Below are 12,053 nucleotides of genomic sequence, written 5' to 3' on the forward strand. Positions count from 1 at the left end.
AGAAATAGAGGGAGTAAGACAAAGACAGAAAGAGAGACGAGTTTTCTCGTGTCCGTAAGTGGGGATAGAATCTTGGTGTACAGCAGAAGCAAACGTATAGTTCTGCGTCCCCAACCAGGCTGTGTACGATCGGCGAGCGAGACAGAGAGAAGATATCGTACGGTGTACGCAAAGAGGAAGAAACGAATCGACGGCGGAGGAGAGCAAAAGGGAGCAGCTTGTGGAACGGCATGTCCTCGCGTGCTCGTGTCGTACAACGTTTCTGAACGCAGCCATTACGACACAACCGCTCTCGGTGACGCTTTGATGCGGTAGAGCTGTGCTCACGCGCGCAGTGGTCACGGAACGATCGGAACGGAACGCACGTGTTTTCGGAAATTCGAACAAAATTTCGGTAAACGAAATTTAATCAGTGATAGACCGGTAACGAAGAGGATACATCGATTGCCGTGAGAAACGAATTTTTTGAAAGCTGTTTGTTTTTGTGCGTGTACAGAGAGGCCTAGGGACGCCTCTTGACGCGCGGCGTCACGTCGCCCGGGTCATCGACAACTCGAGAGTGTTCGATCTGATTGATAAATAGTCAAGTAGAACTCGCGATTGGAATAAATCGCTCGATTTCTCTCGCAACACGGATCCTAGAGAAAATAATTAACCATGTTTGACGTATTTGGCTCCGTAAAGGGATTGCTCAAGCTCGATAGCGTTTGCATCGATAATAATGTGTTTCGACTGCACTACAAAGCGACGGTGATCATATTAATCGCATTTTCGTTACTGGTCACGTCCAGGCAGTACATCGGAGATCCTATAGACTGCATCGTCGATGAAATACCGCTTCACGTAATGGACACATATTGCTGGATCTATTCGACGTTTACGATTCCGGATCGAACCGGCATCGTCGGCAAAGACATGGTGCAACCAGGTGTCGCATCTCACATCGAGGGCGAGGATGAGATCAAGTATCACAAATATTATCAGTGGGTGTGTTTCACGCTCTTCTTCCAGGCAATATTGTTTTATGTGCCGCGTTACCTGTGGAAAACTTGGGAGGGCGGTAAAATAAAGATGTTGGTTCTCGACCTAAATTGCCCTGTGATGAGCGACGAATGTAAATCGGAAAGGAGAAAATTATTGGTCGACTACTTCGCGTCAAACTGGCATTCGCAAAACTTTTATGCATTCCGATTTTTCCTCTGTGAAGTGCTGAATTTCATTAACGTGGTCGGCCAAATCTACTTTATGGATTTTTTCTTGGACGGCGAGTTCACCACCTATGGCTCGGACGTGGTGAAATTCACAGAAATGGAACCCGAGGAGAGAATGGACCCCATGTCACGGGTATTCCCAAAAGTCACCAAGTGTACTTTTCACAAATATGGTTCGTCCGGTACCGTGCAGAAATTCGACGGTCTCTGCGTGCTACCGCTAAACATCGTCAACGAGAAGATTTACGTGTTCCTCTGGTTCTGGTTCATCATCCTGTCGGTGTTGAGCGGTTTAACCCTGGCCTACCGTGCTGCGGTAATAGCCGGGCCGAAGCTTCGCCTGGTGCTGTTGCGTGCCCGCTCGCGCCTCTCCAAACCTGAACATATCGTGACAATCGCGAACAACTGCCAGATCGGCGACTGGTTCGTCCTTTATCAACTCGGCAAGAACATAGACCCGGTGGTGTACCAGCAACTCATCGTGGATCTCGTCACGAAATTTTTGGGCAAAGAAGTTGTCTAGTTTGATTATACATTCTTAGAATTCCTCTTTTTCTTTTCTTTTCCCGCTTCTTCGTTCTACTATTCGATTCTTGAACATCCGCTTAGTCGAGTCGAACTGTTATAGTTTACCGTATTCTCATTGTAGATTATTCAAAGACCGAGGGCCATTTTGAATTACGTTTATCTTTCGTACATATTACATGTAGAACGTGTACGCGCATTCCAATGGTTTTTTGGAAAATTTTTCGTAGTATAACGAGGCGTACGTGCAAAGTGAGTTGCCTTTCGACCGTTGCACGAGAATTCGGTTGAAGGTAAATTTTTTCTAGCAAAAGACATATGGAGCGAAATGAATGGAGAAATTAATTATTCTTTGTTCTTTTATGTCTCTCTCTCTCTCTCTTTTTTCTTTTCATTTTTTTTTTTTAGTTGAACTATACATTTCTTTCATTTTGCCTGTACTATCATGTTACGCGAGTATATATTATACATTTCTGTCGATAGTTAGCTATTTTGGTATTTAACCTTTCTCATTTCCTCGTCTTGCGACTTTTTCGAATCCTGTCTCTTTGGGATTCTATTCATGAATCATTCCGTTTAGTATTTTTTTGAATACTATATTCTTTTTGTAATTAAATGCAATTTAGATGATGTTCATGAGGAATTACAGTGCCAAAAAAGATACATCGAGATTTATTTCGAGATATCGTGATTCTAAGCAAACAAAAAAAAAAAAGAAGAAAAAGAAGGACAAATACGATATTTGCTTTTATTTTTTTAACAGCATCCTTTTTATCCACGAAAATAATGTGCTTTGTTCCGTCGATATCTCTCGATAAATCAGCAACATCGACAGCGCAAGTACGACGAGGATAAACATACATGCATATGCGAGATAGAGAGAGAAAGAGCTTAGTATTAAATTCCTCCGAGACACGGAGGTCTTTGTAGAAAGACTTTGATTGTGTGATATAAAACGGGGGACGACGTTTTCATTCCTTATTCCATTTTCCTTCACGCTACCTTTTTCTTTCATTTCATTTTCTTTTTCTTTTTTTCCCTTTCTCATTTTTCCGTTTAAAAACGTACGCATTTGTTTGCTTTTTTTTTTTTATTTGCTTCGAATGCTCTTTGTTATATTTTCTCTCATCGTTGGATGAAATAACGCGCGAGAGAGAAGGGTCGAAAGTCAGGTGGCAGGTCCGTCGTGAAGGTTAAACGGCCTCTTGCTGCCTCCCACTCTCCGAGAATCGAGCGACACGTCGTCTTCCCAGAAATATAACCTTACTGCTTACCAGTTATTATTTTTTTTAATATCGTAGGCGTAGGACCGTACATTTTGTACATTGTAGACCGTCTTATAAAATATATATGCGAGAGAGAGAGGACAAAATATACGAGAAGGGGAGGAAAAGAGGGAGATCGCGTACGGGAGAGAGTGCGAGAGGGAGAGAGAGAGAGAGAGAGAGAGACGAGTGAATGAGACGAGTGAGAGGGAGAGAAAGGTAGCAGCCAGGCAGAGATAGTTTATAACGAAAAATGCTGTAACGAAAATTCTCTTTATCCGTCTTTTTTCGCTTAGTTTTTCCCTCTTAATATTTTTGACGCATCGTTACGATAATTAGAACGTTATGTATACGTGTACGCGTAGTATACATATACAGGGACCAAAAGAAAGAAAAGGAAAAGCGAAAGAAGGTACAGAAAGCACAACGGTGAACATGTGTAGGATTTCTTTTTCTCCGACGTTTCTTAGTGTTATTTTCTTCTTTTTTTTTCTTTTTTTTCCTGCTTATCCACCATTCCTAATCCCATGTTGAAATTTTGAAATTATTTTTGGAAATTATTGTTATTGCCGGAATCATTGTAATACCGTCCTCTATGTGCGATCTAACTGAAATTCTAAAGAAAAAGGAAAACCACGAAGAGAGACTATTGAGAAGTAATAAAAGACAATAAAAATATGTACGCTTAGCTGGTAAGAATTTAGAGGAAAAAGGAAACGCGCGCGAGCACGAGCTCAGAGAATCGTTTTCGCGCCAATTCTCATTGTCAAATGTAGAAATATATTCTTCTTGAGGGATCCATGCTCAAAGTAAGACTGCCAAGTAATCGAGACACTCCATATCATCGTGATTCTTGTATTTTGTACCTATTTAGGATTGTACACGTGAATAGAATTTAGAACTTTCTCTCATTACACTTATTATATATATTACTCTTATTATATATGTATATATATACATATAAATATGTTACATATTCCCTTCTCCCTTGCTTCATGCCAGTGTTTCCTTTCCGATTTCGATTAATTCCGTTCGCATAATATCTCATCAGAGGTGTTTGTTCCTTGTCCTATACTCTTTCAGTTTATTTCCGTTAATTTTTTTTATATTGATAATTTTAATAGTGTAACCGATATCGCACGTATTTAATCTTCTGGAGCGTAGAAATTGGGACTCCTCCGCGGAAAAAGTTCTCAAATTTCCTTTCTCCTTATTTTTTTTTTTCTTTTTTTTTTCCGTTCTCTTCTCGTTGGAACACTTTTATCATGCAAGATAATCAATCCACCGGAAGTCGAAGAATCAAAAGACGCTGAAAGGTCGCGTTTCAGTTCCAGTGCCTTTGGATACCGAGTTTTCCGGTGAAACCTCCGCTAGGAACCACGTGTACTCCAAAGGCTAGGATTAATTAACACGTTCTGTGCTACGTGGGTCATCGATGATCCATGTTTCGTTGCTTACCGATTAAATTAAAACCCGATGACGCGCGAAAACGTCCCTTAATAACGTTTAAGCAGGGTGAATATAAAACGGAAAAAGAATATTAGCAAATTTTTGTATTTTTCTTCGACGAGACGTCGTAACGCGCGATACTTCGATTTTTGTATCTAGATATTTTGAAACTTTTCTCAGGTGGCACGGAACGTATTAAATATGATAAGTCCACGAGAGAAGTAGAGATTAACGTTAAAGCGTTGTTATAATAATCGAGGGAAAGAAAGAAAAGTGCCTATTCCGTATGCATATGGTGTAATGAGTGGTAAAATTGCAAGTTGCATTCGTAGATAGTGATAGAGCGTCGGTGCATTGTTCTATTTTAATGAATGTTCATGCTGCTTAGTGGAAGAACGATATACCTGTAATCGTACATGTACATTGTGTGTACGTGCTTCCTCGCGCCTGTAGAAGCGATAAGATATAAGAAACAATTATATATGAAAAAAAGAAATATATATTATATATATAGAATTATAAAGAGCCAGCCAGATGAGATTTGCTGGAAGAACGAGTGATAATTGATTAGTAATGACAATCGATACGTTATTTTTTTTTTCCCTTATTATTAATATCCTGTTCTTTACTCGTTGATAATGATAGTTACTACTTATTATATTAAGGCGAAAAAATGTTTCCATCCTGCGATAAAAATACATTTTTTATGAAATTTCGCGTTGGAGGAGGAAAAAGTAAACATTTGGTTCGTAAATTATATTTTGCTATTTGCGTTTTCATCTTGCTTTTCGAGGGCCGATAATGTACTGCCAGAATATCCTATATTTTCGTAAGAATGTTCTATAGAATTGAACAAATAAAACGTCAGCGAGTAATCAGTGGTTTCCTGATGATTCCTGAGTATCAGGATCGTGCCTTCCTTCATCAAGATTACCCAGGTGCTTTGCTTTAATTAATCTCACGTTGAAGGTTACGATGGGTAAGTAAAATCTTTCGCGGAGAAAGGGAACTCGGACTATGAAGATAGTTTTATACGGTAACCTCAATAAACGTGAGTAACCATGTAAATCTTTACGATAGTTTTTTAAGAAAAATAATTAACGATCGTCGTAACGTAATAATTGTAGACTGAGCCAAGTCAAAATTGCAATGGATCGCAATAATTTGTTAACCTCTCATAACCTCCTTGGTTTTCGAAGAAAATGACAATTTGTCAGCTACTTTAGATTTTTCTCCAAATTATAATATGTAAAAATATGTAATAAATTATGAATATAAGAAGATAATTTATATATAAAATATTTAGAGTGTAAAGCAAGATTTTTCTTATATTTCAACGTGACAAAACAAAAATATCAGTTTTTGGAAAACATGGAGTAATTGTATAAGCAAATTTACGTAATTAAAAAAATAGCTAAAATAATTCATAATGTTGAAAATTGTCTACCATGATTCATTTAATAATTTAAAAAATTGTGACTGAATAGATTTTTGATTTTCTTACAACATTTTCATAATTTTTATTTCCAAAGTAATCTTTATAAAATTCAGAATTTTCATACATAAAAATCGATTGACGGAATTTTATATTGTATTATGTATTACACATAATTTGTAAAAATAATTACTTAGAAATATTATAAAAAAATATGCAATGAATTATAGAAGTATTTATACCTTTTCAGATGTTAATTTTATCATATTAATTTACAAGCATTAATAAAAGTTTACGAGAATTAATGTCAGGTATATAAATGTATTTATGTACATATAATATATGTATAATTACAATCTGTTTGAAATCGAAGACTAAGAATTGTAAAAATCGAGTAACTCTGCGATAGTCATCGAATTCCTTTCTTTAAAAAATGGATTCTCAATGTAGTATGAAGTACATAACAAGAAAATCATACATTAATAAAATAACATTAATTTTTTCAAAATTGGGAAATCTCCACATAAAATTTATATTTATTCAAATTATTTTCTCTCAAAGTTAGAATATTTTATAAAGCAAAAGGAATTGAATTGTGTCGAAAAAGATTTACAAATAACGATTTAAAAATTCGCTACGATCTATCGAAGCTATCGGGTAAATTTTTGGGAATGTCGCGAAATTTTCTTTCAAATAAATATTTCGCGTTGGAAAGTATTATGGTAGACTCGTATAACGCGAATTTTTATAGTGCGAATTCCTATAACGCACCAAAGATATTGCGTTTACTGTTTGCGATTCTTCGTATAACGGACCAAATAATAAAACACGGAAACTACCTGCATTTAAGAATTAAATCTACTTTAGTTGAGTATTACATGCCATTTAGTTTTAAAATATTGTCCTATTTGATAAACTGTATAAAATAAAAGTTGGCAGGGTAATAATCATTATAAATATGTTATTGCAGATTATGTGGGTGTTATTGGAGAAAAATTTGCGTATACCACGATTTCCCATAACGCGAATTCATATAGCTCATGACGTATATATATATATACGTATAATGTACAATACAATGTTATACGGGAGTCTACCGTGTTGCTTTCACGTGGGGAAGTGTCGTTTCACGATGGCCATTCGTTAAACCTTCAACCGATGGTCCTGCACGATTGCAACCGGTGGAATTTATTAAACTATGTGATCTGCAGGGGGTTCGTTGCACGTGCATGTGCACCGCTTCGAAATTGACGATCATCGAAACGAACCTCGACACTCGAGGTCCAACCAATTTCGGTTCCCTCTATTCGCGTTATTGCATCAGGGGACACGGAGATTATTCTCATTTTGCTGATTAGTAACTCGAAGCTCAACCTTAACGTTAAATCGAGCCATTATCTCGCGTCCGCGAGTCATCCTAGATCGGTACTCCACCCGCTTTCGAAGCTTTTTAACGCTAAACCATCAGACAGTTTATATATGCCTCTGGACAAACGACCATTTTTTTAAGGAAAACTAATATTTTTTACAGTCGAAGACATTACAGATAACTGATAATTTTGTATGGGTAGTAATAAATAAAATAAATAAAAGTAATAATGAAATATAACGAAATAAATAAAAATAATAACATATAATAAAATAAATAAGGTAAATAAATAAATGAAATATAAGAATGGTACACAATAAAATATGATAAAATAATTTTTAGATAACAGTGAAAGAAATTTATTTTCTTCGTTCGAATTTTAAACGAAGATAGAAAATAAAAGGTATAATTGTATAATTTTGTATACTACGAAAGTAATAGTAGATAATATTTCATTCTTCGTTTTTCATTTTTGTCCACTATTTTATTATGTATTTTTATAAATTATAGGTTTTGCCATTGGAATTTCTTTACAAACATTTCTTACAGATGGACCAAATTTTGGTGACTTTATTGTTCTTACGATATCTTATTTAGGATATGATAAAATTATAAAAAGGGCAAAATTTGTCAACTTGTCAAATGATTGGTCATGGTAAATGAAGTAAAAAGAAATGGAATAAAGAGAGAAATAAATATTTAAAAAATTGGTTATATGTATATTATAATAAAAGCTGTGAAGTTAACCGATGAAAGCAAATAATGCTGAATGGAAAATTTTGAAACAAGTTTAAAATCATCATTTGATTGACAATTAGTCAATTGTTCAAGAAGTTCAATGTTAAAGAAGGAAGTATTAGAGGATATTGGAATTTGGCATAAATTAATATCTTTTAGATTGGAAATTATGTATTGTATATATAATATATTACAGTATATTACATAATAGTATATTATAGTACATTATATATCACACTATATGTTTTTATGGTGTTTTACTTGTTATTAATTATCTTTTCAGTTTTCTTCAATTTTTTAGGACTGTACTATAGATTAGAAAAATGCAAATTCCTTTCTAAATTTTACCCAATCATGAATAATACAAACAGATACTATGAAATAAAATATTTTCATTTCGATGCTAAATCGAGTGCTTTTATTTCTATTTATTTGTTATTTATGAGCAGAAAGTATCACTATTATTGCGTGAAAATTATAGATAGCACAGTATAATATCTTGCGTAAAGTATTTTTATTTAATGTATAGGGTGTCCAAAAAGTTTGGGACCAAACTGAGACTCCATGTTACTGAGATCAAATAGATGAAAAAAGTTCATATAAACTTATGTCCGGAAATGCTTTAGTAAAAAGATATAAGGCTTTAAAGATATTTATGATTTTTTGTGACACTTATAATGTTCGAAAAGTTCCCCCTTTGCAAGAATACAGGCTTCCATTCGTTGAAGTAATGATCGTCAAATTTTTTCGAATATTTCATTTGTCATGGAAATAATAGTAAACAACATTACGCCGCTACGTGCCACTAGCTACGACAAATGCTCGCCCCATTCGCCATCGCACAATATTAATTGCAATCGTAAAAGCGGTATCTCAAAGAGAATGTGTATTGTTCGACTAAATGTCTAGTAAACGTTCGAACGACTGATACTAGAGGTCTTGAGGCTGTAGGTCAGAAAATGTAAACAATAATCTTATTGAAAATTTGTACTACGTATACGATTCTCTACAACGAATTGTAAGACGAATTTTGTCCATAAATATTTGAACGCTTATATCGTTTATCTTTTATCAATACAGCCTTTTCGGATATAAGCTTATACGAATTTGCTTCATCTATTTGACCTCAGTAACGTATGCTCAGTTTGGTCCCAATTTTTTGGACACCCTGTATGTGTACATGTAGCGATTTTTATGAAAGTATACTAAAGTGAAATAAAAAGGATCATGTTTGAAGTTTGAATCGTGTAATGATATTGTGTATCATAGATTTTGTTACTTTAGTTTGTTATGGTATTTTGGTTAGGTTAAATTTTTTATATTATTATAACGAAAAATAATATACAACAATGTTAAATATAATATTATTATTGATTTTGAAAAGCGCGAAATGCCTAAAACTATTCATGGCATATGCCATGGTCATATTTTTGCAATAGATAAAAGCGCAGTAAGTAACAGAACTAATGGCTTTGTTCAGTTGTCAGGTCAGTTTGAAACAATGTGGTTCAGGTAAAGGGACAAAAATGGCCACAAGAAAAGGAAAAGCGTACCGCCTTGTAAAAGCAAAACCTTTACGGTTTTACTTAACTATCTTCAGGTAACACGTCAAATTGACGTGGTAATATACATGAAAGTTGAAAAGACTAAAAAATATTCAAACTTAGTATACCGTTATTAATGACGACCAAACCATAAATTAATACAAAAAAATTTTTATTTTTACTTTGAGAATTCTTTTATATATATTAATTATTTATATATTTCTTTTGATCATTATTATTGTAATCAATATTTTAGGAAAACAGTATATTAAAAATGTTAATATAATAAATATTAAAAGTTTAAAACTAACAATGGAAATATAAATATTAAAAGTTTATTGAAAATATTGTATTATTAATACAGTGATAAATTATATAGATTTTAGTATTGTATAAATAAATTTAGTAATGGAAGGTTATATTAAATTAAAAATTATAAATAAATTTTTAATGTACATTCGAAGAATAATTCACAACTTAATTAAAATTTTGTAATAAATTTCAATATTCATTATTGATTATTGATAATTTACATCTAAATTATTTAAAATTATTTTTCCCTAATTTCCATAATGTTATCTTTGATTTTTAAAATATAAGTGAATTACGAATCGAATTTTAAATTACAAAAATAAAAAAATCAGTATTTGTAATTAATGAGTGTTAGATAAGAAAAGGAATATATAACATTTCATTTAATTGCTATCAAATTCTTGCTTATAAATATCCAAGAATACTCGTTAATCAGTATCGAATTATACTCAAACTAAGAAGGAAGCAATACCAAATTATTTACATATTTACTACATACGTTTAATAAAATATATAATATACCTACATTTTACATAATAAATTTAAATTAAATGCAGTACACTAAATTAGCACAATGAATTAAAATTTTACAAATTCAAAATAACTATTATTCATTTACACCTAATTTCCATATTTAAAATTATTTTCAATTTTGCATCTACGGCCAATCTGACTAATATAAGAAGCTCTCTTAATAATATAAAAATATAAAAAGCCTAATATTCATAATTTCCAAAAGACAAGAAAAGTAAATACGCTAAATTTCGGATTAACCTCTATTTGTCGGTTAAAACTGGTTAAATAAAGAAAAAAAAGAAAAAGAAAAGGGTATACTAAACATTATTTTCAGCCGCTATTATGCTCATTTGAGTAGCATCACGAACAGTCCAGCAACTCTTTTACGGTTGCGGTATGCTGAAAATGGGCAGACCAGGTAGCAGGCAAGGAATGATGGAACTGGATGTACATATAATACATGTATACGGACGAAGAAGCCAGAGGACAGAATTTTCTTTAGAGGATCCGTTCGGTTTGCTGGCTGGAAGCGACCGCATCAGGGGCAACGGCCGGTCAAAGTCCTACCTTCGATCCTACCTTCTATCCCCACCACCTCTTTGTTTCTGTCTTTCTTCTTCACCGTTTCTCCTTTCCCTGCGACTTTACTTCTCTACCAGCGTAAACTCGTTCCCTTCTCATCTCCTTATCTCATTTTTCGTCTTTACCTTCTTTTTCTCTTCCCTTCCATTTACCTTTCCTATCTCCACCGACGCTCGTAATTTTCGGCGTTCCACCATCCGTTCCCCTCTCGTTTTCACGCGTTCCTTTCATATTTCCTCCTGTCCAGATGCAGCTTAGTACCGTTCCTGCGTATTCTCGGGCGTGCTTCCATTGTCCTCCTTAAGCTCTCTTTTCAAAGGGATTTTTAATTTCAGCACTGGCGATTGGTTATCGTTCCCGGTGACACGTTGCGATCTATCACTGATAATTATTGTTTCAGAGTATTATACGTGTATTACTACGAGTTTTAAGGCTTTAGCGTGCCACGTGACTAGAATGTTACTAACCACGCGTCGCTAAAAGTCACTAAAGTTTATACATTTCTAATTTCGTTTTATTTATTTCTCATTCTGTTACTGCATTTCGTTAACGATTTATTCGCTTATTATTAATTATTACTTTTTGAATTAATTAATTGCAATTGTCTTTTTTTATGCACGAATACGATTCTAGATATAGGGGATTAATAAATATGACGCGCGATTTTTTAAATATGTACATTATTATTTTCTTCAAGTAATACGAATACGAATTGTTGAAAATTTTTGAAAATAAATGAGAAATAACTGTTCGTGGATATTTTAATGTTTCTTTTTAGAAGGAATTTTTTAAATATTGGCATTAGGAGGATTAATAAAATTGGGTACCACGTTGTAACTTTTAATCTTTTCACATACGTTTATTTAAGAATAACGTACATTAATGTTATGAAAGCAGATACTTAAGATAACTCGTGACACGTTAACATATTTTCTTTGAATTTGTTTGATCGATATGATTGCGATTGTTAGGCTCACCTGAGAAATCAGAAACAAATTAGTAATCTTTATAAATGTCGTTCAGTTTATTATTGGGATTAAACAGTGACATCGAAGAAAATTATGTTATCATAATTCTTTGAGGTGTCGAGTTAGGGTCGACATTTTG

At 33.8% G+C, this 12,053-nt stretch overlaps 1 protein-coding gene across 1 annotated transcript; it reads left to right on the top strand.

Moving 5' to 3' along the window:
* Positions 1-134: 134 nt before the first annotated feature.
* On the top strand, positions 135-2,055 carry Inx2 (innexin 2). The gene has a single exon (XM_017912154.1). The coding sequence runs from the start codon at positions 658-660 to the stop codon at positions 1,732-1,734; it is 1,077 nt and encodes a 358-aa protein (XP_017767643.1). The 5' UTR covers positions 135-657; the 3' UTR covers positions 1,735-2,055.
* Positions 2,056-12,053: the final 9,998 nt, after the last annotated feature.

Source organism: Eufriesea mexicana, unplaced genomic scaffold, assembly GCF_001483705.2.
Source record: "Eufriesea mexicana isolate 0111107269 unplaced genomic scaffold, ASM148370v2 scaffold325, whole genome shotgun sequence".
Taxonomy (NCBI): Eukaryota; Metazoa; Arthropoda; class Insecta; order Hymenoptera; family Apidae; genus Eufriesea; species Eufriesea mexicana.